Source organism: Leopardus geoffroyi, chromosome A2 (genome assembly GCF_018350155.1).
Source record: "Leopardus geoffroyi isolate Oge1 chromosome A2, O.geoffroyi_Oge1_pat1.0, whole genome shotgun sequence".
In the NCBI taxonomy this organism is placed as follows: Eukaryota; Metazoa; Chordata; class Mammalia; order Carnivora; family Felidae; genus Leopardus; species Leopardus geoffroyi.
In genome coordinates, this window is record NC_059331.1 from 113134436 (window position 1) to 113159314 (window position 24879).

General features: G+C 35.9%; 1 protein-coding gene across 1 annotated transcript in view; it reads left to right on the forward strand.

Moving 5' to 3' along the window:
• The window catches only part of ITGB8 (integrin subunit beta 8), an 85902-nt gene that overhangs the window by 55201 nt on the left and 5822 nt on the right, over nucleotides 1-24879 (forward strand). The window contains exons 7-12 of the mRNA XM_045495044.1: nucleotides 6153-6248; nucleotides 9508-9597; nucleotides 13930-14064; nucleotides 16826-17231; nucleotides 19700-19925; nucleotides 22589-22695. Coding sequence (XP_045351000.1) covers nucleotides 6153-6248; nucleotides 9508-9597; nucleotides 13930-14064; nucleotides 16826-17231; nucleotides 19700-19925; nucleotides 22589-22695 — 1060 coding nt within the window. The remainder of the gene's footprint in view (nucleotides 1-6152; nucleotides 6249-9507; nucleotides 9598-13929; nucleotides 14065-16825; nucleotides 17232-19699; nucleotides 19926-22588; nucleotides 22696-24879) is intronic.

Sequence of the window (24879 nt, forward strand, 5' to 3'; positions counted from 1 at the left end):
GCTATTTCTGACATTTTCAAATGTCTGAGAGCGTCATTTATAATTAATGCTATTATATAGCATTCCATGTAAGGAGACAATATTAATCTTTTAGTAAAGAGACTTTACTTATTTTTGCTGCTCTGTGACTAAGAAGTAACTTAGAAATAACCTCAGAAAGTGTTAAATGTTTCCCTTTTTCTGCTGCTCATCTTCTTTGTCTCAGACATATCAATAAAAATGCTAATTCATTGAGCACTTATTTTATGCTGGCACATTGTTGAGCACATTGTTTATGCTATCTCATTCATATCTCTTCAACCCGTTTTATAAACAAGGAAGCTGAAACTTAGAGACCTCAAGTTAATTTATGCAAGGTCACTGAGGTACTACAAAGATCAGTCAAGATCCACACCTATGCTGTCTAATACCAGAATCCATTGCTGTGCTTATGCTGACTGCCTCCATTTATTACCCCCAACCCTAAGCTCTATGATCTATCTGCTGGACCCTCCACATACCTTAGCTCATTAAATCTCCGAATCAACCCAACAGAGTAAGCATCATATACCCATCCACAATGAAGTGGAGAGGGAGGGCAAATACCTTACTCTGGGTACTTGATTCTCAGATCTCTAGCTTGCCCCCTATACCATAGTCTTCATACTGAGTAATGACTGCTTTTCAGAAGACCAATGAATGCGAGTGATTTTGGTGACACTGAAAGAAAGCTAAATTAGGAGTCATTTAAAAAATAGTTTTAAGCATATTCAACCCTGAAGTCTTCCCAAAATAATTATTCTAAATGTTTTGAACACCTAAAAATATACTTTCCAAGCCTAAGTTTATACAATAGTCCTAATTTTGCATGATACTGAATGCTGTTTCTAATGAAAAATAAATCTAGAATAACCCCTAATCTTCTACCTTTTGTCACAGACTGAGGCATAACAGCACAATAACTATTTAAAGTAAAATGGAGAGACTGTCTAAACCAAAACCATCCTTTTAAGAGCATTAGTATTTATTTAGTCACAGGGAAATTACCGATTTGTAATTATGGGAATAATAATAACAGTAATTCTAATATGGCTCCACTAAAGCATGTAATAATAATTTTCACCTTATTTCTTACTTTTTTCTCTCTGTTTAAAACTACTTAAAACTATAACTTCTAAAATTAATTAAAGAGATAAGACCAGTTTAAAGTTTTTTAGCACCTTTGGGCTTTATGAATATGCACAATCAGGAAAGTAAAGGAAATGTCACCTGGGCAGAATGCACCTAGAAAATTTTATATCCTGTTTTAAGTCCACGTGCAGTTGAGTTTTTTTTTTTAAATAGTGTTAAAACTTTTAAAACTAACAAAATGCCTCTGTTCAGCTTACTGCTCTCTTAACTTTTAAATTATAAATGCCATAAGAACAATAATGACTTCAATAATAACTTTAGAATAGATCTAATCTGAATGTTTCTCATGCTCAAAGAAAAATAGCCAGAGAATGATCTCTGCAAACAATATTTAGTTTTTTTTTTCTTTTAAATTGAAAGCAAAGGCTGCACACAGAAACACCTGGGTTAGGCTTAGAGTAGTCTGGCACTGCTTTTATAATGGCTTTGAAAATGAGCTCTGAAAAATATAATGGTTTGCAAAAGTGGCACAATAAAAATAAAATGTGATGAAAATATTTATGAAATAGAATGTTCCAATTAAATGATATGTTTCAGTTCAATCATATTTAAGCAGAAAATTTTTATTACCACTCTTCATTGAAAAGCTTACAAAAGTTATCAGTCCGTCCCCCTCCTTCAGTAACTGGGATAGCATGATTACAATGATAGTGTGTTTGCCAGGAGCCACAAATTCAAACATTTGAGGGGCCAGGTACAAAGGCAAAACCAATGAAGCAAATGAAGCATAGCTTATCCAAGCATAGCCCAATATCTAACCTTTAGTAATGTCCTCCAAATGGCTTTTACTAAGCAGTATTTTCTTGAAAGCTATCTTTTATTAAGTCCTATGGTACTTGTCACATTACGTTATATAACATCACCCAACATCATAGTGAGATAGATATTGCTAGTGCCTCCATTTTATAAATAAGAAAATGGGGGCACTATAGGGATCAGGAATTAGTCTGTGGTCACACAGCCTTATATATAGTAGTGCCTACAGTAAATGCCATGAAGTGTCACATCAGGACATGAGTTCCTATTCACCATTAATCTGGATTTAATAATTACAGAATGGTGAGTAAAAGCCTTTGTACACATTAACTCACGTAATCCCCACTGTAACTATGAAGGGTAGGTACTAATATTTATACCTGTTTCATAGATATGGAAACTGGATCACAGAAAAGTTACAACAGTTATCCAGCATCACATAGCTAGTAAAAGCAGAACCAGGAATTAAAGCCCAGGTGGTCTGTTTCCAGAGCCCCTGCTCTTGGTACGGTTCTCAAGTGGAGTGATTTTGCCCTCCAGAGGACATGTCAATCTCCAGAGACATTTTGGTTGTTACAAACAACTGGGGAAGGCAGGAGATACTGACATCTAGTAGGTAGAGGCCAGGGATGTGGATAAATACCCACAGTACACAGGACACCAGTACACCCACAACACAGAATACATAGCCCAAAATGTCAATAGAGCCACTGATAAGAAACCCTGGTCTATGTGATTACTACTGTGCAACTATGCAAATGGAAAATAGGCTATTGCCAGAAATGGAGATTGACAACACATAATTTAAAGTCTTTATCTCTAAATAAATCTCTGCTATCAGAGTACTTTCATTTTATCTCTTTTTCTAAAACGTGAACTGTAAAAATATAATCCAGATAATTGCGTACTTTATTTAACAAGACATTGGTCTTTTTTCATCTTATGATGATATTCACTACTGTAAATTCTCTATTAGCTTATAAAAATTTTTGCCATCAAGTTCAGTTTTATGAAAAGAATCTTAAACACTTCTCTTTTTCGTCACTATTTATGCACATTATTAAAATTCTCCCATACACTTCTACACAACTATCTCTTTAACTGGAATTGCTCCCAATGAATCTTTCTTACCTCCTCTTTCCTTCTGACATTTATAAGTTATTTCCCACAAGTCACAGCGAAGGTGTTGGTGAAGAAGAAAAATGTGAAAGGAATCCTTTTGCCCTTAATTACTTAGCAGCTGTCTTGGCACATTGCTTTCCCTTTTCCCTTTTGCCCCTGAAATGCCTGTTATCTCTATTAATTATTTTCAGAGTTTAGAGAAACAATATGTAATGGGTTGGACAGAGGGGGAGTTAGAGATGAGGAGCACTGACGTCACCAGAATTGGACAGCTGGCTGAGAGGGAGTGTTCTGCTAGTGAAATACAAGACAGAAAAGATAAAATATTTAAAAGATAATATGCTGCATGGAGGAAAGGGGAAGGGGCTTCAAAAACGGCCATTAATCCACAGCTCTCCTGTCAACAGTGGTTTATTTAAACATCTGTTAAACATTTGTAATTTTAACAAATCTACCTCAAAGTAGCTGGAATTTTCTCTTAGAACAGATTTCTTTGTAGGGTTCAAAAAAATGTGTCTTTTAAACTTAAAATCCAACTGACCTCTTAATGAGCTTCTGACCAAACTAGAACCTTCTAGATTTAAATTTTGTGTACTTTTGGTCAATGTGACTTCCTGTTTTTGAAAAGGGAAAAAAGATTAAGAAGGCTCCAAAAGCTGCTTACATTTGGAACTGTTCTTTAAATATTGATTTTATGTGAGTTAAGTATAAACTGGTTAAAAACATATGGATTAAATTATCCTTAAAATATGAATGGTTTTAAAAATTAAGGGGGAATGCTTGGCAAACTGTGATTATTTTTTGTCAAAGTGAAACTATTTCAAAAGTAGTTGTTACCATTAAAAAATATATTCCCAATACAAATAGATTTGTTGTTTCCTTCCTGGACTTGTTCTCTTTAATTCACTAGCATTATGGAAATTGGCAGAAATGTATTTTAAGAGTATACATAGTATCAACAAGGCATAAGAATTTATCTAGCAGAACTTGTATCTTGGGAATTGTTTTTCTATTAGTTTACAATTATATTCTTAAGAATTGCTCTGGGAAGAATTTTTTCTGATGCAAATCCATGTGGTAATACTTCTTAAACCTCTTCATAAATTAGTTTCATATCACATTTAAATGAAGTTCATGTAAATTTGATTTGTTTTTTTACCACAATAATAAGTTATATAGAAATGAGATGTATTTGTTATGGTTATTATCTTAGTCCATTCTGTCTGCTGTAACAAAACACCATAAACTGGGTGACTTGTAAACAATAAAAATTTATTCCTCACAGTTCTAGAGGTTGGGATCTAAGATCAAGGCACTGGCAGATTCTGGGATCTGGTGAGAGACCCTTTCCTAGTTCATACATGACACCTTCTAGCTGTAATGTTTTCACCACCTCAGGAAGGGTCTCCACTGACCCTCTTTTTCTTTTTTTTTTTTAAGTTTATTTATTTTGAGAGAGAGGGCACATGTGTGAGCTGGGGAAGTCTAGAGGGGAACAAAGAGAATCCTAAGCGAGTGCCATGCTCTGTCTCACAACCATGAGATCATGACCTGAGCCAAAATCACGAGTCAGATGCCCAAAAGACTGAGTCCCCCAGGCATCCTATGGCCCTCTTTTATAATAGCACTAATCCCATTCATGAGGACTCCACCACCTTCATGATCCAATCATCTCCCAAAGGCCCACTTCTTAACACTTTCACCTTAGGGGTTAGGATTTCAATGTATGAATTTGGAGAGGAGGACACAAATATTCAGATCATAGCATGTTAGTGATAGTATTTTTAACAACAAGGCTGTTATATCTATGTATGTAAGTTTAATATGTGGGTATCAGCTTAGGCTATAAGAGAAACTAGTCAAATTAATTCTTTTACTAAGTTCACATAGTTTGCCAAAACACAGAAATGTTAACCAAGATGGTTTAGCAAAATCTCCTCTTAAAGAAAACACAATTAGCACTGGAAGGTGAAAGGAGGAGTAAAAACTACAGAGGAATTTGAACTTGAATCACATGATATGTATTAGGTTCAGCCACATGATCCTTAGTTGCAACTTAGCTAATGCAACTAAGTACCAACGAACAGGTGAGGACCACTGCAGGTGAAGTTTGACATCATCCCTCTGAGAACTGTCTAGTTATGAAGTTGTTATTTGAGATCATCACTTTAATTTCTGGAAGACCATTTATATAAAGAAAAAATAAAGTACTATGTCTAACTATATAACTTTAGATACCATTCGATAGTTGGCAGATTTCTCATATTTACTAAATTGTATACCCTTTCTCCTACTCTTCCCTAGCTTTCTCACTAACACAAGAATAAGTATAGCTCAGCACAAGTTTTATTTATCAAAGTAAAACAGATTTATCATATATCACATGACGAAAAGGTTAAGTGTACTGATAAGCTGAGAGATCTGAATACCTCTTGTACGAGCTGCTGGAAATAAAAATCATAACTGCTATTAGTTTTGAGTACCTATCATATGTAAGAAGCTGAACTAAATAGATCACATGCAATTGGTATCTTTTTAATCTTGCTTGCAATCATGGAAGGCAGAAACCACTGACATGTTACAGAGGATGGACTTGAGATAGAATTTTTACCATAAAGTGACAACCTGGGATTTGAGTGCAAGGTTTTCTGCTTTTGTACTATATCATGTTATATATCAATTATACATGTATTTATGTTTATACATGCATATATTTGTATTTCAGCACTTGTTACTAAATTTCAGAATGCGACTGTCACTAATGTGTCTCTATTTCTGAATAGTACATTATCTTTTAGTGATAACACTGTGAGACCAAAGTTAATCTAAAGAGGTGCTGAACACACTTTGCATAATGTTGATTTAACCTTCCTCATTTTTCTGACTTACAGGTTTATATAGGGCTTTTATCTAGAAAATATCCTTAATATGTTGATATTGATCTTATTTTTTTAAATTTAAATGTCTCTAATAAAATCTTAATCCTTCCCAACACAATATATTTTTATGTCAGTCATATGGTTTTCCTCATAATAGATGTTTGGGTATGTATGGGATTGAGCTAATAAATTTCAATCCCTTCTTTTTTTCATTATCTTTTTCAGGAACATCCCTCACTAGGCCAACTTTCTGAGAAGTTAATAGACAACAACATTAATGTCATCTTTGCCGTTCAAGGAAAACAGTTTCATTGGTATAAGGTGCGTGAATTCCAAAATATAAAAACTAAAATGTTTGCATTGGTAGTTAGAATACTTCTTGGGTCCCCAGGTAAGGAGTCTGGAGTTATTATACTTTTTACTACCTGAATTTTATAAAGTAGTAGCTAATGTATACTACACAGTGTCTTAAGTAAACATTTATGTATAAATTCCTTGTTTATAACACTTAGAACCAAGTGTGGGCACTGATACTTAGTGTGGTACTGTGACATTAATGGAGAAGACTTTTATCGGGTAAAAAGTGGTTCACATTCCAACTGCACCTTTCACGTGTGGATTCCTGCTTCTATTCAATCCCTGGGCATATTCTTATAACAGATTAGGTTGGGGAACATCAGCTCAGTTTTCACTGGTAACAACATACCTAGATTTGGTCTAGGCCTCCAACAAAGGAACAAGAGGAGTCACTGAAGTGGCTGATCCAGTTAGAGCTTTCCTATGGAAGACGAATCTTGGTTTTGTCCACAATCCTTCAGGCCAGATGAGACCCACAAACAGAACATATGTTTGGCAAAACCATGTCACTCTGGCAGCATTGTGGGACCCACCCCCAACAAAAAATTGCTTCTGTGACCCTGCTGTCATATTCTTTTCACAGTCTTTTAGGTTCTTTTTTCCAGAAAACTCTCTTTTCTTCATTTTCATGATGTGACTCCTTGATTTTCATTGCACGTGTCTGTTCACTGGATCTCCATCTCCTTTGTTATCTCTGCCTCTTCTTTCCACTCTCACTATCCTTTACTTATTTCTTTTTTTAAAAAAAAATTAATGTTTAGTTTTTTTGAGAGAGAGCATGAGTAGGGGAAGGGCAGAGAGAGAGGGAGAAACAGAATCCAAAGAAGGCTCCAGGCTCTGAGCTGGCAGCACAGAGCCCAACGTGGGGCTCGAACTCACGGACCACAAGATCATGACCTGAGCCAAAGTCGGACACTCAACTGACTGAGCCACCCAGGCACCCCTACTTATTTCTTTCAATACTTCAGAAAAACTAAATATCCTTCGGTTTCAATAAATGCTTGAATCAATTTGCATTAGCCACAAAGCTGGTATTCCCTCCACCAATTTCCCCAATACCTGACCACTTATATGTATCATCTGAAAGCACTACTTTAATCATGCCACTTCTTCCCTTAGAAATCTACAGTGAAACTTTAAACAGTTCCCTGTTTTCCCAAGCTGATACACCATGGAACCCCTTTTTAATGTGACAATTATTAATAGTCACAGAAGTAAGGCTCTATTCCAAATTAAACGCCCAAACTACTTTATTAACAATAGTAACAGATTCCACTTACTGAGTTCTTACTATGGTATGGCACTGAGTTTATTAACATGAATTCATATAATACTCCTAACAACGAGGGAAGTATTACTAATTTAAAGCCCATTTTAAAGTTGAGGAAACACATTCAGAGAGGTTACATACTTGCCCAAACTTTCCTAACAGCTCAAATCCTGTGTTCTTAAACTCTAAGTTTCATAGTTGAATTTCAAATTATCGTGTAGCTTGTTACTGCTCTAGCGTCTTCCTGCTTTGCTACGGATTACTTAATACTTGCTTCTCTTATTGGCTTTAGCAGTTTCTCCCTACTCCTTTAAACAAATTTTCATTGACTGATAAAACCATAAAACCAGGTTTATTATTAATTGAATTCTGTGCAAAGTAGGATCTGTGCAAAGTAGGAATCAACAGGCTCCAGAAGCCGGACGAGTCCTGTGAGGAGGCCTGTGTCTACCCTTGGAGTCACCTACTTTGGCTGCCCAGACATATTTTTATCAGTCACCTCCATCTGGGTTGTAACAGCCTCCTAATCCATGTCCCACATTCATCCTCCACTTGGCTGCAAAATGATCTATTAAATCACAATTGTGACCACAGTTCTCCCTACAGCAAAATATTCCAGTGGTTCATTCTGATTTAAAGGATCAAGTCTTTAATGTGGCATATGAGCTCATCTCGTTCCTGCTTGCCTCTGTGCACATACACTCACCCACTCACCAGGCTCTTTCTTTCCTTTGTGCCTTTGTTCTTGTTATGTATCCCCCATGCCTGGAAGTCTCTTTCCCTCATTACTTGGCTCATTCTTAGTCATCCTTTAAGATACAGCTCATGAGTCACCGCCTCCAGGTAACAATCCCTGACAACTTTTGCAGCCCTCAAATACTTGCTGGGTATCCCTCTCCTTCAGGTCTCTGCATATCTCTATTACTTCATGTGTACATCGTTTTTTGAAGTTGTCATTTATATACCTATGAAATCCTTAAGGATGGAAACTCCAAAGTGGTACCTAATAGGTATACAATAAAGGTTAAATAATTGGCTTTTAAAAATCTATAAGTGATAAATTTTCCCTATTACCTAAGATAACAAATTGTTAATGTCCAAGTAGTGGCTGGCATATGGCAGGAACTTAATGATATTTGTGAATGGTAAAATGAGTGTATAAATGGATTTCAAGTCTTTCTATAATCTGATTCCTTATAAATATGCAGCCTTCACTCCAGTCAGACTGGTTTCTTCTCTTTTCTTACTTCATCTAAACCAGGTAAACCTTTAAGCCTTCACTAATTCTCACTTTCTCACTAGGAATACCTAGAGATTTCTCCATAATTGTTAAATGCCATCCATCAAGAATACCCACTCCATGAAGGCTCCACTTGTGACAATGATTTTTTCTCCAGTCTGGGCCAACATGTCCTATAGGTCACTCCACAAAATAGTAGTTCTGCAAAATATTTATATGTGTTACATGAGAAAAAGTTTTGTGATTTAAAAATGTTGGAAACGCTGCAACAAATGCTGCTAAATTATTACCAAATTGCAGGACTTCTCTGAACCTTTACTTTGCAGGTGTGCATTTTGAGTACTTAAAGGGAAGAAACCATATGGAGAACTTTCCAAATTTACTTGCCCTCAAAACCCTTTTGATAACTATGTTCCATGGAACATGAGAAATAATTTGGGAAATGCTGGTCTGTATTTGATTGGGTTTTTAGATCAACATGTAATTTGTGCATGCATACAGTCTCATGCATATACACATACACACACTCCCATTTCAGATGTATGTGTTTTGGCTGCCCTACTTGGTTGCTCACATTTTTCTTGTATCTTATATTTTGTTTCATTCATGTAATGGCTCAACTTCCACTAATAACTATAAAAATGTTTAATATTTGTTGATTGCTGAACCACCATATACCACTGTCATGTAAATGCTATTGGTATGTTTTCTAGGACCTTCTACCCCTCTTGCCTGGCACCATTGCTGGTGAAATAGAATCAAAGGCTGCAAACCTCAATAATTTGGTAGTAGAAGCCTATCAGGTACGTATATATTAAACACTATTTTTTTTCATGTAAACTTTTAACCCCAATTTCTGTGGCAGGATACAAATTAAGGCCTTATCATCTTGAGAGGAATGGTGGACAGAAAATTAGGTTAAAAGTTAGGAATTTTAATTTAGCCCTGGCTCTACTATTAACTAGTCATGAAACCTTGGGAAAGTCAGTTCAGCTTTCTGTACCTCACTGTCTCATTGACAGTAAATGCGGGTCAGGCTAGAGCCTATCTAAATTTCCTTCCAAATCAAATGTTAAGTAAGTCACTAAATCACGGCTATAGAATATACTTTATTACCATAAATGTCACAATTTCCTATGTTGTAAAGGTCAAGAAATCCACACTATTTAAAGCAGCAACCTGTCAGGTTGAACAATCTGGGATATAGAGATGACTGAGAGGACTCTGTTGGGGTTTCCTAGGTCAATCACTTGATTGTTTAATCAGTTATTTTAGCAGTTTTATCAAACTAATTTGATTAAAAGAATCACCTTAAGAGGTATACTATTTTATTGAATTATAGTTGTATGCTCTTCCCAGTCTAACGAAGAGTGAGTACCAAATGTAAAGTTTTACAGAAACATCTGCTCTCAACACAGGTCATTACTGGATACAATAATCATTGTTAAGATGTTGTAATAATTTTGATTGTTACTTTAATACCACTGAGAATCAGATACTTTCCATACATGACCTCATTTAATCCAGACAACTGATCCATAAGCGAGATGTTGTACTCCCATTATGTATTTATAGAACCTCAAAGAAGGGAAGCAAGCTAACCAAAGGTGAAACAAGCAGGAGAAGCAGGATCAGAACCCAGGTCTTCCTTAATTCTAGTTGCCAGGTGCTTCCTTCTGTGTGATACCACCTGTTTTTCTTTCTTCCTTCCTTCCTCCCTCTTTTCTTTTTCTGTCTTTCTTTCTTTCTCTTCCTTCCTTCCTTCCTTCCTTCCTCCCTCTTTTCTTTTCTCTTTCTTTCTTTCTTCCTTCCTTCCTTGCTTTCTTGCTTTCTTGCTTTCTTGTTTTCTTTCTCTTTTTTCCAAACTATCCAAAGATAGGCTTATTCTATCTTGGATTTATGGGGCATTGATAAAGTCTCACTTCCCAAATTCTCTGATTCTCTTCCTGACACATAGAGATGAATAATGTTAATAGTAGCTCAAGCATTATAAGAAATCTCAGGCTTCTCATTTTCTCCATGAAGCATCTGTCTTCAACTTGAGCACAAAAGGTAAAGTCAGGAAGCAGGCACATGATAGAAAATGACTTGTTTAAACTTTTTTCTTTTAAAAATGTTTTTAGGGGCGCCTGGGTGGCGCAGTCGGTTAAGCGTCCGGCTTCAGCCAGGTCACGATCTCGCGGTCCGTGAGTTCGAGCCCTGCGTCAGGCTCTGGGCTGATGGCTCAGAGCCTGGAGCCTGTTTCTGATTCTGTGTCTCCCTCTCTTTCTGCCCCTCCCCCGTTCATGCTCTGTCTCTCTCTGTCCCAAAAAAATGAATAAACGTTGAAAAAAAAATTAAAAAAAAAAATGTTTTTAAATGTTCATTTTTGTGAGAAAGGAGAGACAGAGAGAGAGAGAGAGAGAGCACACGAGCAGGGAGGGGCAGAGAAAGGGAGACAGAGGATCCAAACTGGGCTCCTCACTGACAGCAGAGAGCCTGATGCAAGGCTCAAACCCACAAACCATGAGGTCATGACCTGAGCCCAAGTCAGATTCTTAACTGACTGAGCCACCCATGTGACCCTCAACTTTATTCTTTTAAAAGAAAAATAGGTGCGCCTGGGTGGCTCAGTCGGTTAAGCAGCCGACTTCGGCCCAGGTCATGATCTCACGGTCCATGAGTTCGAGCCCCCGTCGGGCTCTGTGCTGGCAGCTCAGAGCCTGGAGCCTATTTCAGATTCTGTGTCTCTCTCTCTCTGACCCTCCCCCGTCCATGCTTTGTCTCTCTCTGTCTCAAAAATAAATAAACGTTAAAAAAATTTTTTTAATTAAAAAAAAAGAAAAATAAATCTTGTAAGACTTTTTTTTTTTTTTTTTTTTGCCAAGGAATTGTTCTATGCCTCAAAAATACATTGGATGAAATAAGGAAGACCATCTTTAATTATTTTTATTTCTCACTATTACAAAAGAACATTAAGTCTGGGGAAACTTCTCATCAAGGAAAATCAAACATATACAATTCATTCCCATCTGCAGTTTGTTCCCAGGAATAATCAAAATAAGGAAGGGATTTACAGTGTTAGAAATCACCCCAGTTTTTATAGTATGAACGCATTTACTAGTCCAAACAAGAAATACAAATTGACAAACTTGCCTGTGTGTCAGACTATGCCAATAGAAAGGGAAACAGCAGCATTTGGTTTTATATTCTTTATTTACCAAGGTTAGGTATCCAATGCCTTAGCAAACTGCAGTTCTGACTGACCTTAAACAATGGGAAAATACTAGCAAATCCAACGAGACTCACTCTGGCTAACTAATCTCCTTTATGTTAGGATTCTATTATTATTTTATACATTTTTATAATTTTCAAAATTCTTCTGAAGTTTTATTTTGTCTTCACAGTCCAACAGAAATAATTCACAATGCATTGAAGAATAAAGATACTTCACTCTAACTTTTAAGTTTTTGCATTTCCTTTGTAAGAATTTTATAAAATTTACATACAAATTTAGTGTATGGTGAATGTGACCGCATTTTAATTTTATCCTTTACAATAGCACTGCCATTAGAATTAAGATTAAATAAAAATCATGACGATAATAACTTAAACTGAAATTAAGATATTAAAAATAAGTTATATTTAATACAAACAGAATTGAATATTGAAAAATAAATTCTGCCTCTGTATCTATTAGATATTAAAAAGAATCTTGATATTATGTTTGGAACCTAATTTCTAAATCTCAAAACTGGGCAAAATTTTAGATACTTGTCTTCACACCTTGCTTAAGTGAAAAACATTAGTGTAACAAGCTTAACTTTTTAACAGAAAGAATTTCAGAAGAGCAAACTGAGAACACTCATTATATTAGGAATGTCCTTCTGATCTGTCAAACCATCACCATATCAACACCATTTGTATACCATTAGAAGTCGCAGTTAGTTTGCTAAGAGTGTCCAAGTAAGTGATTACAATGGATGAGCTCTCTGGGAGATTTAAAAATTTGGCTGACACAGTCTTCTCTAATCCAAATAAAATTTACTAATTTGAAAAAGTATCTTGTTCTAGATTTACCACTGTGGCCAACTATTAGTAAGCATACATCTCTTTATTGATTATACAGTTGAAAATTAAAATTTACTCAAGTAAAAAATTAGAAGCCTTTGGAAAAATTGTCTGTCTTCATATCTTGCTATTCATCTTTCCTTAGGTATATATTTCATCTTTTCTCCTTCCTTTTGTTTACAAGTATAAAGTTAAGGACTTTTGCATGTGGTAGACTGTTTTATGAGATCAAATACACACAGATCTTCAGTACTTATTTAATGCAGCTAGAAATGTTTGTAACCAAAGATTTGTGACGGAAGAAATTAGTGTGTGCTTGATACATGATAAGCATTACATAAACATTTTTGAATAATTATATAAATGAGTGAATAAATGAGTGAATGGTTTTCCTGTCTAGTAAATGTTCCCACTGTCCCACTTCAGTATCAAGGATTAGAACAAATTTGATTAACACAAGTAAGCCCCAGGGACTTGGCAAAATTCCTAGGGCATGCTTGGAGAATTTACAGGACATATCTGGCAGGTAATTCTTAGGCCTACAGTACAGAAATGCTCTCCCCAAAATTTACCTTTGAATTCTCTATCAGTAAGGTGTTTTAGGTTTCATGATAGCCTAAAGTGTTTGAAACTGAAATATTTATTTATATATAACATAAATGTCAGGAGTGTGTTTCAGATTTTAAGCTGTTAAGATTTACCCTCTGTGATGATATATGTGTTCTCAATGTTTTATTCAAATTTGGTCACAAAATATAAACATTATTGGATTTAAAATGATTATTTCTGTAACACAGGCTGAAGGAGAAATATCTCCAAAGTGATCGAAATGCATAGTCATGGAAATATGTGAAAAAAATAGAACAATTTAAATGCATATGGTCTAATCCTTCAGTATTTCTTATGTATATCAAATATAATTGGGTCATTATGTGGAAACAGTATATTTATTCATCCTTTCATAGGGACAGACTCTTTGATTTAGTTAAAAATTAAATCTAGAATCATTTAATAAGCTTGACTCTGTTTAGTTGTTTACATTTGAAATTTCTATGATATACAATTTAAAAATGATGTCTCTGCAGAAACTCATTTCAGAAGTGAAAGTTCAGGTGGAAAACCAGGTAAAAGGCGTCTATTTTAATATTACTGCCATCTGTCCAGATGGGACCCGAAAAGCAGGCACAGACGGATGTGGAAATGTGACAAGCAATGACGAAGTATGTGGGTGTGCATTTTTCCCATTTTAAAATAAACTAAGTTGTTTGGCAAGTTTTCTCACAGAAAAATCAAACCATTCTGGAAAACTTTATTTACTACTGACTCCAAGGATCATATTTATATAGTTCAAAGTAATTTTTATTGTCCCTTTATAAAGTTCCTACTTGTTTTAACTCCATTTATTTGTCTTAAACTCTCAAATTAAGTAAATATATATTATATTAAATACTTATTTAATGATAATAACTTTAAACTTCTGTGTCACAGCCAGTATATATCAGTAAAGCACATCTTTTCAAACAAGTAGTGTTTACACTTATGATGATGATGATACCTACCTTTTTGGTTGCAAATCTCAGAATAAATTTGAAATTGAAGGTAATAAGCCACAAAAAGAATGAGAGTGATGGAGCAACTGATAAAGGCTATGAATTCCAAAATCTTTCACTGTGCTGTTGTCCCAGTACTCACAATGATCTAGGACGAAGTGGGGACATTTATTAAGAACACTAAAAAAGAAGTGTCATTTAATTAAAAAGGGATAACCTGGAAAACAGAGGGTCCAGATTATTGCAGTGTTAAGAAATAGGACCAGGGGTGATAGGAATTCTCCCAGTGTCAGCACAATAGAGGGTAAACACACAGAAATATGCTCTTCAAGGGAATTCTTGTTAGATGAAGTGATTTTCAGTGAGCCACCTTGAGGCATCAGTTGCCTAATTTTTAAATGAACAGATTACAAAATTTAGAATCCCTTTTCCTTTCATCTCTAAAGTTCTATGATGTTGTTATTTTAGTGTCATGCTGTAGTTCAGAAGTATGGTAGTATGGTTGCTCCAACAAGCTGGCTATTTGAAATCAATTATGGGGGCGCCTGGGTGGCGCAGTCGGTTAAGCGTCCGACTTCAGCCAGGTCACGATCTCGCGGTCTGTGAGTTCGAGCCCCGCGTCAGGCTCTGGGCTGATGGCTCAGAGCCTGGAGCCGGTTTCGATTCTGTGTCTCCCTCTCTCTCTGCCCCTCCCCCGTTCATGCTCTGTCTCTCTCTGTCCCAAAAATAAATAAACGTTGAAATCAATTATGGCTAGTTTCTAATTCTGTAGGTCCCTGCATAATCACTTTTTGGATTTTGTTAAAAAGACATTATATAAAAAATATATATTTGGTTTATAAAATATACAATTATAACATATAATTTTCATATAATATATAAATATATATTTGATTTCCATTAAATATAGAAAAACTTTGTGCTAGCAAAAGTTTCTGAGAAAGGGTTAGCCTTTTAGAAGTAGTTCTTTCTTTCAAAATCAGTTTTGGCAGAAAGGTTTTCCTTCTTACTTTTTTTTTCTTTTACTTTGTCTATAATCCCTTTTTCACCCTCACTTTCAACTAAGTAGTATAAACAGTTTGACTCTCAGAAAGAGTCATATGACCTCTTAATTACATAAACCCCAAATTTTGCTTTATTAATATTGGCAATGGCCACATTATCCTACACATCTGTTAATCCTTAACATTCTTTAAGACAAAAAAACATTTCAAGTAAAATACCAACTGCATTAATTTTAATATTATGAAACTGATGTTAATTTCTGATGCATATATGTAATATAAAAGCCTAAACTTAGATCTTTCATACCTTGTGTGTGTGTGTGTGTGTGTGTGTGTGTGTGTGTGTATTTTTGCTAGGCTTTTTGGTCAGAGTGAATTTATATATATGGATATATCCCCACCCACATATATTCATCCCAACAAAAAAGGCTACCACAAATTTTTTAAGTTGTAATGGATCTTAATCTAAGATGGAAAAAAAAAACATACAAGCTTATTTGCCAAAGTACCTGAAAATTATAAGGTAGGCTAACAAATCCAAAAAAGGCACATTAAACCAATCATGTTGTGCAAAAAGAAAAAAATAGAGAGAAAGGAAAACTTGGCAGGATCTGTTGTTTCACAAAGGAAACAAACTCCTGCCAACCCAGATCTTTAGTTGTACACTCATGTCTCCACTGAGACAAATGTAGGACCCTGTATTGAGATCTTAAGATCTGAGAGAGTCCTAAATCTTATTCCCTTAAGTAGCATCAGAGAAAGCCTCATGTTTTCCTTCATTAACACCATGTATAAACTAAAATTTAACCCTGAATCTTTACTTGGGGTTTATATATATTATATATTATTATAATTAAAAATAATTTATTATAAATAAATTTATGTATACATTATATATTGTTTATATATTAATATTTATGTTACATATTTATATATTTATATATTACAAATAAAAATTGTTCATCTGAACATCCTATCTCAAGGTTTAAACCAGTAGAGCAGTAGTCCTTTAGTTTATTTGATCTCTCCCTTGTGCCAAATATTCGTTAACCCCACATTTTAAGTACTTAATTCAGAAAATGGTCTATTCTCTCTCGTTTGCTAAGAAATCAATTGAGAACATCAGTTAGTCATTGGAAGTGGAGTAGACGTTTCAAATAGACTTAAACCCATGTCCATTTAATGGTACAATAGAGACAAGTAGCAGTCATTGCTTCTTTTGACTCTCTGGTTCATTAATTAGGAAATAAATGAAATGGAAAAGGGATGTTACATCTATATATGAAAGAGTGCCTGTGTAATTTACAAGTGTTATAAATTTCTATAAGATGGTATATTATTGATTCAAAAAATCATTCACACATAAAGAGTAGTGATAAAAATAATCAAGACATATAAATATATTTTCTTTCTCTCCCTCCATTTAGGTTCTTTTCAATGTCACAGTTACAATGAAAAAATGTGATGTCACAGGAGGAAAAAGCTATGCAATCATCAAACCTATTGGTTTCAATGAAACCACTAAAATTCATATACACAGAAACTGCAGCTGTCAGTGTGAGGACAGCAGAGGACCTAAACGAAAGTGTATAGATGAAATTTTTCTAGATGCCAAATGTTTCCAGTGTAATGAGAATAAATGTCATTTTGATGAAGATCAGTTTCCTTCTGAGAGTTGCAAGTCACATAAAGATCAACCTGTTTGCAGTGGCCGAGGAGTTTGTGTTTGTGGGAAATGTTTATGTCACAAAATTAAGCTTGGGAAAGTGTATGGAAAATATTGTGAAAAGGATGACTTTTCTTGTCCATATCACCATGGAAATCTGTGTGCTGGTAAGTATAAGTAAATATATACATGTAGTTTTTACTAGTTACTATTAAACTAGCATATATATCAAAGTCTCTTTAAGTCACATCTTTTAATTACCAACCCTGAATCTGAATTTAATATTCAAAATTTCAAAGTCTATGAAATTAGGCCATGGCAATGCATTTATGGCACATGATTCTGCTCTTTATATTTTAAATTATTTTTTACAGAAAATAATTGAAAATAAAAACCAAAAATTAAGTGTTATTCTCAACCATGCCTTGATTTTATAAAGATAAATATCAGAAAAGGAAATTTCTGATGTCTGGCAGGTTGTCTATAATCAGAGCATTCTTCTAGAAAAGACTTGATTCATTCTCATAAGTAGTCACTCCCTCTAGCTTTCTCAAAGGATAGTGAGCTTTCAAAACACAGTTTCCATTCATTGGAAAGTTCTTAATGCATTATTATAGATGGTATTATAAATTTGTAATAATTTAAACCTATCCAGTTTATTTTTGGAACAATGCAAGCAACAGAATTATCAGAGAACAGCATTCTTCAAGAGAATACGGGTTTTGTAAGTAATCTAGAAGATTAGTACCAGAGGCCACACACAGACCACGTTTAAAAATGAAATAATTTAAAATAAAAATATCAAAAGTACTTTTTGGCTAATTCAGTTTACTGCCACCTAGAGGTTAGATTCTAGAAAATATATGCAACATTTGAAATTTAATACAAAATACTGTTTTTAAATGAATTAATTTTTCTATGACAGTGTGCTAAATCCACTTACTGTTACAACACCATTTTAAAAATTTTTGCATTTTGGTAAGCAAATATTAATTAAATTATTAATGAACTAAAATATTTCATTATCATAACCATATGGAAAGTAACAAGCCTATACAAAATGAATTTTCTATTCTTGTGTCAGCTATAAATTTGCCATATATCACATAAATATGCAATGAAAAATTGACTTTTTATTCTGTTATATACACAAAATATTTTATATGCCAAACATGTATCCTGCTATATCTTGTATCATTGGTAGAATGGATTATAGATAAGAACAAGCTAGCAATTATCTTCTAATATTTAGAACTAATCCTATTTGGAACAGGGAAGAGGAAGAATTCTGATATCCCACAGATATTGGGATAGCAGCTTGAAATACATTGGGAATCTCAGTCTCTATTTATAGTAAACTATTAAAAATCAATATACTAGCTCTTCTGTATGACTATTCTACCAGCCCACAGGCAGTTGAAAATCTGCTTTGAATTATTTGTGTATAAGTGCAAAATGTAGCTGACAAACATTTTCTTCACTAGTTTCCTTTGAGAATAAAAACATATGTTCACAGGTCAGCTGGCTAGGATTGGGCGTGCAGCCTACATATAGGGAACAGGGTCTGGCAGGCATTTGTTTGGCCTGGACCTCATTAGTTTTACATTTAGCAATTGAGTTGATCCAACAGTAGACTCTATGGAGCAGTTACCCTGTGAGGTGCTTGCAATAAGGGGAGAGAGGGAAGGAGGGAGGAAGGAAGCCAGGAAGCAAAGGAAGGAAGGAAAGAAGACTCTGTAGCCAAGTAAGCTTGAGAAACACTATGTAACCCTGTAATATATACTCCTTCTTGAGGATTTCTAATCCACAAGGGCATATTAAATTTTGGATGCTTCCTGAAGTCTAAAACCCATTTAACTACATATAACCAATGTTTCTCCTCAACTTACTTGTCTACATGCATGCCCCCAACCCCGACACACAGGTGTGCATGTGCATACATGCACATGCACACACACACACACATGCACACACACACATACATACATACATACACCCACACTCCACCTTGCTTTCTCTCATTTACCACCTAATAACAACTCACAGCATACTTTAGGACATGCCTCTCTAACCTGCTAAATAATGTCTTCAAGATGTGAAGAGATCAGTTCAACTCCACCAGAGATCTTATCTTTAAACCTGGCACTAACAGAACTGAAGCACTAGAAGGGTTTGCCTTAACAGACCTTCAAAAGTATCCCAGGCCCTTAGCAATAATGAGAAACTAAGAGAATGATTATGGAAGCTATTAATCAAATACCCCTGGTTTTTGGATTTCAAGACTGACAATTAACATTACTTCAGCCTTTGTAGCTTTTTTATATTTGTGTGTTTTTAATTTAAAACTGAATGCACAGTGACCTTCAGGTAGTCAGGCAGCCACTGCAGTGGGGCATATGTCACAACTGTCAGCACAAGAGATTAGCATCATGGGGTTTATCTACAACAGAACAGCTTCAAAAATAGACACTCCTAAAACCTCTCGTTGTTTATGTCAGACAAATAGAAAATGATGCTGTTTCCATTCAGTTGACTGTCAGTGTGTTTCCATGGATATGGGAGGGGAATTTATGTTTGGAAACACTGCACAAAGTCAGTGGCTCCAATAACTTAGGTCCTGGAGTGTCTGTTGCAGGGCATGGAGAGTGTGAAGCGGGCAGATGCCAGTGCTTCAGTGGCTGGGAAGGAGATCGGTGCCAGTGCCCATCAGCATCAGCCCAGCACTGTGTCAATCCAAAGGGCCAAGTGTGTAGTGGAAGAGGCACATGTGTATGTGGCAAGTGTCAGTGCACTGATCCCAGGAGCATCGGCCGCTTCTGTGAACACTGCCCCACGTGTCACACAGCCTGCAGCGAAAACTGGTATGTGTTCTCCAACTCCAAACATACATGAAGCAGTTCTTCACCATAGCTATGTTCATCCTTTTATTTTGCCTTCCTTAATCTTAGAAGTTGCTGGATATTCTCTACCAGATAAATTTGTTATCATCATGCTAAAAAGGAACTGAATAGGGACTTTAGGAACAAGAAAACTTAGATCCTAACTTTTGGCCACTAGATAGCTGTGAAAGCATTGGAATTGATCTAGGCATTCACTCCTTTACTCTTTTTTTTTTTTTTAACGTTTATTTATTTATTTTAGCAGAGAGAGAGAGAGCACATAAGCAGGGGGAGTGGCATAGAATCCCAAGCAGGCTCCACGCTATCCCCAACATGGGGATATCCCCAAGGGGATATCCCCAACATGGGGCTCCACATCCCAACATGGGGCTTGATCTCATGAAACGTGAGATCATGACCTGAGCCAAAACCAAGAGTCTGAGGCTTAACCGACTGAGCCACCTAGGTGCCCTTGCTTTAGCTTTGTTGAAACAGGTTTGTTGTTTTGAAGAATAAGATTTGGTGTTCATAAGGGCTCACTGTTTTTTACCCAGCTTTCATGAGATATAACTGACATATAGCCTTGCTTACACAAGGCTTAAGGTATCCAACATGATGATAATTGATGGCAGTTTACCATCAATTAGCTGTTTGAGCTAGGGTATGTTGTCGAAATTCTCTGTGCCTCAGTTTCTTGATATTGAAAGTGATGATTATAATAATACTACTTTGCTATATAGTTCTGTGACAGAATTAAGTTAGATGATTCATGTGAAAAAAAACCCATTTTTACTTGGTGCATAATAATCCTAGAATAAATATTAGCTATTATTATTGGGTTTTTTAATTTTTTTATTTTTGAGTTTTTTTAATTATTTTAAAAATAAAGAAAGATACTGGCTATGAAGCACCCCTGGAAAAAAGTGATGTATAAGTAATAGGTGATATGTTAAGTGAAGATGGCATTATTGTTTTGTGACAGTAACTAATTTTCCAGTAACAACTTGAGCCTGTTCAAAGACCACTACTCTAAACATCATTGTGCCTTCTAATTTGTTTTATTCAAAAATTTTAAGACATTCACTTTCTCAGATTGGTAGCTCAAGTAAAATTTTTAAAATTATACATGGGAATTTATGTAACTCTCTTGGAAATGCAGTACTTAAACATAATGATGGAGTTATTCCTAATGAACCCAAGTGAAACTTGAATTGTGTATTCACTGATAAATTTTTCTAGTAGTATAACATTTATCTTCTAAAATATTTTTGCTAATTTTATTTGTAATAAAAGTTTCTTATGTATTTCTTGGGTATTTTCTTCTCAATACAAAAAAAATCATGATTTTGACTGTACACATTATTAAAATAGTTTTAGTGATTAGAATATAATTTTGCATGGTATTAAATTCAGCCAGTATTACAAATAAATATTTTGGCTTTCTTTCCCAGTTTTACAAGACTACTATCCTAAAACAGTACTCTATTTTGATATTTTACGTCTTGCAAAAAATACTATGGGCTCACAACTGCCGGAGTCCAGCTCCAGCAGGTCCAGGGGTTCCAGAAGGATGAACAGCATCGGAGAAAAAGTGAAAATAAAACAAAACTAAAACAAAAATAAAAATAAAAAACTGAAATAAAAAAGCTAAAATAAAAAACTAAAATAAAAATGGACACAGACAACAGCAGTGTGTTGAACTGGCCGATTTATTGCAGTAAACGTGGCATTATATATACTAGTGATTTCCTTGTAGCATACGTCAACTATGTTTTTTCTAACATTACCTCATTTTGAAAATGTTCCTATGTATAAACGACCTTTAAGAAATAACATGGTGATTTTACCCTAACTTTCCCGCATACACTTTGATTATAGATTAATTACTTACGTTATTCCATTATGCACCTGTGTTTATCTGTAATCTACAAAGCATTTGCTTTGCTGTTCTCATGAAAGGCCCTCCATTTCTCAACACCTCAAGTGGAACAGTTACAGGGACATGACCTCCTAACCACATGAGGCCAGAACAATGTGTTTGCCTTGGTCCGAATTGCCAAAAAGGGGCTGAAAAAGCCTTAGAAACCCATGCCTTATACATTCTCAGAGAGACAATGCACTTAGGAACCAATGAACCATTCTGTAGTTTAACAGACTAGGTTCAGTCATCATCTGGAATGCCTCCGGGGGGCCAGGTGGGCCTAGGGGTTGAAGTCACCTGTGCCCAGAGATACACTCGTTAGTTGCTGGAGTGAGGCTTTCAAATCCATATGTCTCTCCTTTACAGGCCCTCTTTGCTGGCAAAGGTATGAGGCTATCCTTCCTGTAAGTAGAGGAGTCTCCATAGGGGGTGGCAAGGGCTAAACCTAAGGCTGCACAATTTCTTGGGGAGCCTTATTTTCTTCCCTAATGGTTCTTTTCCCAGGGGGCCTGCCGAGGGCAGTTCCCCAACAGACAATACCCCAGGTAGTGTTAAGGCCTAATTACCTAAAAACGGGAGTCCAAGAAGCTTCACTGTCGGTGGGCCGCCCTGCAGTCACCAATCCTTCCACAGCCCGGGCCCTGCCCCTCAGGCCGGGATAGCTCGGCTTCCAGCATACAACCTATTCAAAGATTAAATGTTTCATTTCTGTTTGTCTTTATAGGAATTGTGTGCAATGTCTTCACCCTCATAATCTATCTCAAGCTATACTTGATCATTGTAAAACTTCATGTGCTCTCACAGAACAGCATTATATGGACCAAACATCAGGTAAACCAAAGCTTATAATGAAAGCACTGGAGAGTATCTGTAGAGAATCATATTCCCCCAAAGAGCCCATAATCAATCATCCTAAAGAAAGGAAAAACTGCTTCAGTGTTTTCAGTCTTCCAGAGATGGTACTTTATAAAAAGCAGCTGAGTATATTTGCCATAGCTCAGCTGAATGAGTAGATCTCCTGTCTCAATTATCCAGCTAAATGCCCATGCTGGGCCCTGCTATGGAAGCACACCAAGCAGAGTGTCTACAGAGGATTCAGTGAGCCAAGAATGGAAATTTCCTATGTACAGTCCATTTCACCCTTAAACATAAACTCTATGGAGACATTCTTCTCTTTCATAACCCAGCTTACTTCCAGTTACAACCTTCCTCATGTAAAACCAAAACTCTCCTTTATATTTCAGGTGAACCAAAAATTCAAAGTAGCAATTACATGCTTTTGCAAAATATATGTCCTAAAAAGGGCCATCCCTTTCTGGTGTTTTTCATTCTGATATAAATATAATTTATGGGTGAGTGATTATAAAGGCAGCCTAATGGAAAGGGCATGAAAACTTTTAAGCTTAAAGCATGTTCCTTGACACCAATAAGAAATACCAGCCCTCTTACAAAATTTCCCTGAGCCTCAGTTTCCTCATCTGTAATGGAGATGATAATACCAACCTCAAAGATTGTATGACAGCAAATGAGCCAGTGAACATGACAGAAATATTTAAATTAAAAGATGACACACGAATGGGAGAAACATGTGAAAGCTGTGTTCAAAGACCACTTTAAGACAAAACTTCATTAGAACTCAAAAGCCAGTATCTGACTTTGCTCAGGTGTTAAGGTGTTGAAGTACACATGAATTAGAACTTAAGCTTTAAATTATGTCTTCTTTGAAAGAATTTCTACTGCTACTATTATTTCTAGTCTCTCCTCCAACCTATGAAAATAATTCCAGCTCTTACAGAGACTGCACAGAAGAATAAAGTTTCTCCAGTTTTGTTTCCTTCTTCTTTTGCATCCACACTGATCTTAGTCCATAATAAATTTGGCTTTGAAAACAGTCCATGTGCTGCCAGCTGGGGCTGCAGCAATCACTCCAGAAAGCCAAGTGCCTTTTCTAATAAATAGAGCCCTTCCTGTCAACATGTCATTTATTATGTTAAGTAAACAAACCTACTCTGACCTAAGTGTGGTTACAAAAAGTATTCCCTTAAAGGTCCTTAGGAAAAGCCCTTGCTTGACCTAAACCAAGATGAGAGTCATGGCCAAGGCTAAATGTTTGGCTATCCAAAATGATATTCTAACATTTTAAAATGCATGCAGACTTGAGCCTTGAAAATGTCCTCTATCCTAACCCATTAGAAATATTTGTAAAATGTAACAGTAGCTAGGGGGCTCCCCTCCCTTTCACAACTATGGTGGAAGGAGAGGAAAAGGACATTTGTTAGCCACCCCTATTATCTATCCACTCAATCACACTTAAAGGGTGTTTTGGTCTTCTGGCTAATCTCCTCCTAGGCAAGAAGCCAAAAAGTGGGATCAAGCCACGTGTCCCCTTTAAGGATCTGCTTTAGCCTGATGGACTAGTTCTAAGACAGCCAGAGGAAATGACAGTCTGTCAGGATGAAAGGCATGCATGTCATAGACTTGAAGGTCACTCTGGAAGACTCCAAGGGCACCACTTTTGAATAGAGCATCTTGGATTGTCTCTGTGTGTGAGAACAGTAACAAAGGGTGACTTGTACTCTCATTTGGTGTTTCTATTCCAATTAGTAGCCCTCCGGACTCCCTTTACCCTTTCTTTCAAGGACCCTTGTCATTGACCAAAAGAAAACTGGGCTCGAAGTGTTCTCACTTGGTGAGGAGCCCTTACATTGTTCCTGAGCTCTTGGTTTATTCAAAAGCATGCTTGGTCATCCCTTGGGAATTCAGACAGAAATTACCCATGTTTGGGTAAGGTCTAAGACTTGGAAGGTCCCCTCTCAAAAGGCCCTCTCAGGGAGACCTTCATACATTTAGGTGAAGTCCCCAAAGTCTGGAGAATGGGTAGAAAATACTTGCCTCTTTAAGCCAGGAGGTAATTTTGTGAATCTGGGGCAGCTGGTGAGTTCTGTGGAATACTGACATATTGTGCAATGTTCCCCTTAAAATAGGGTAATACTTCTGGCATCCACAGAGCCTGCA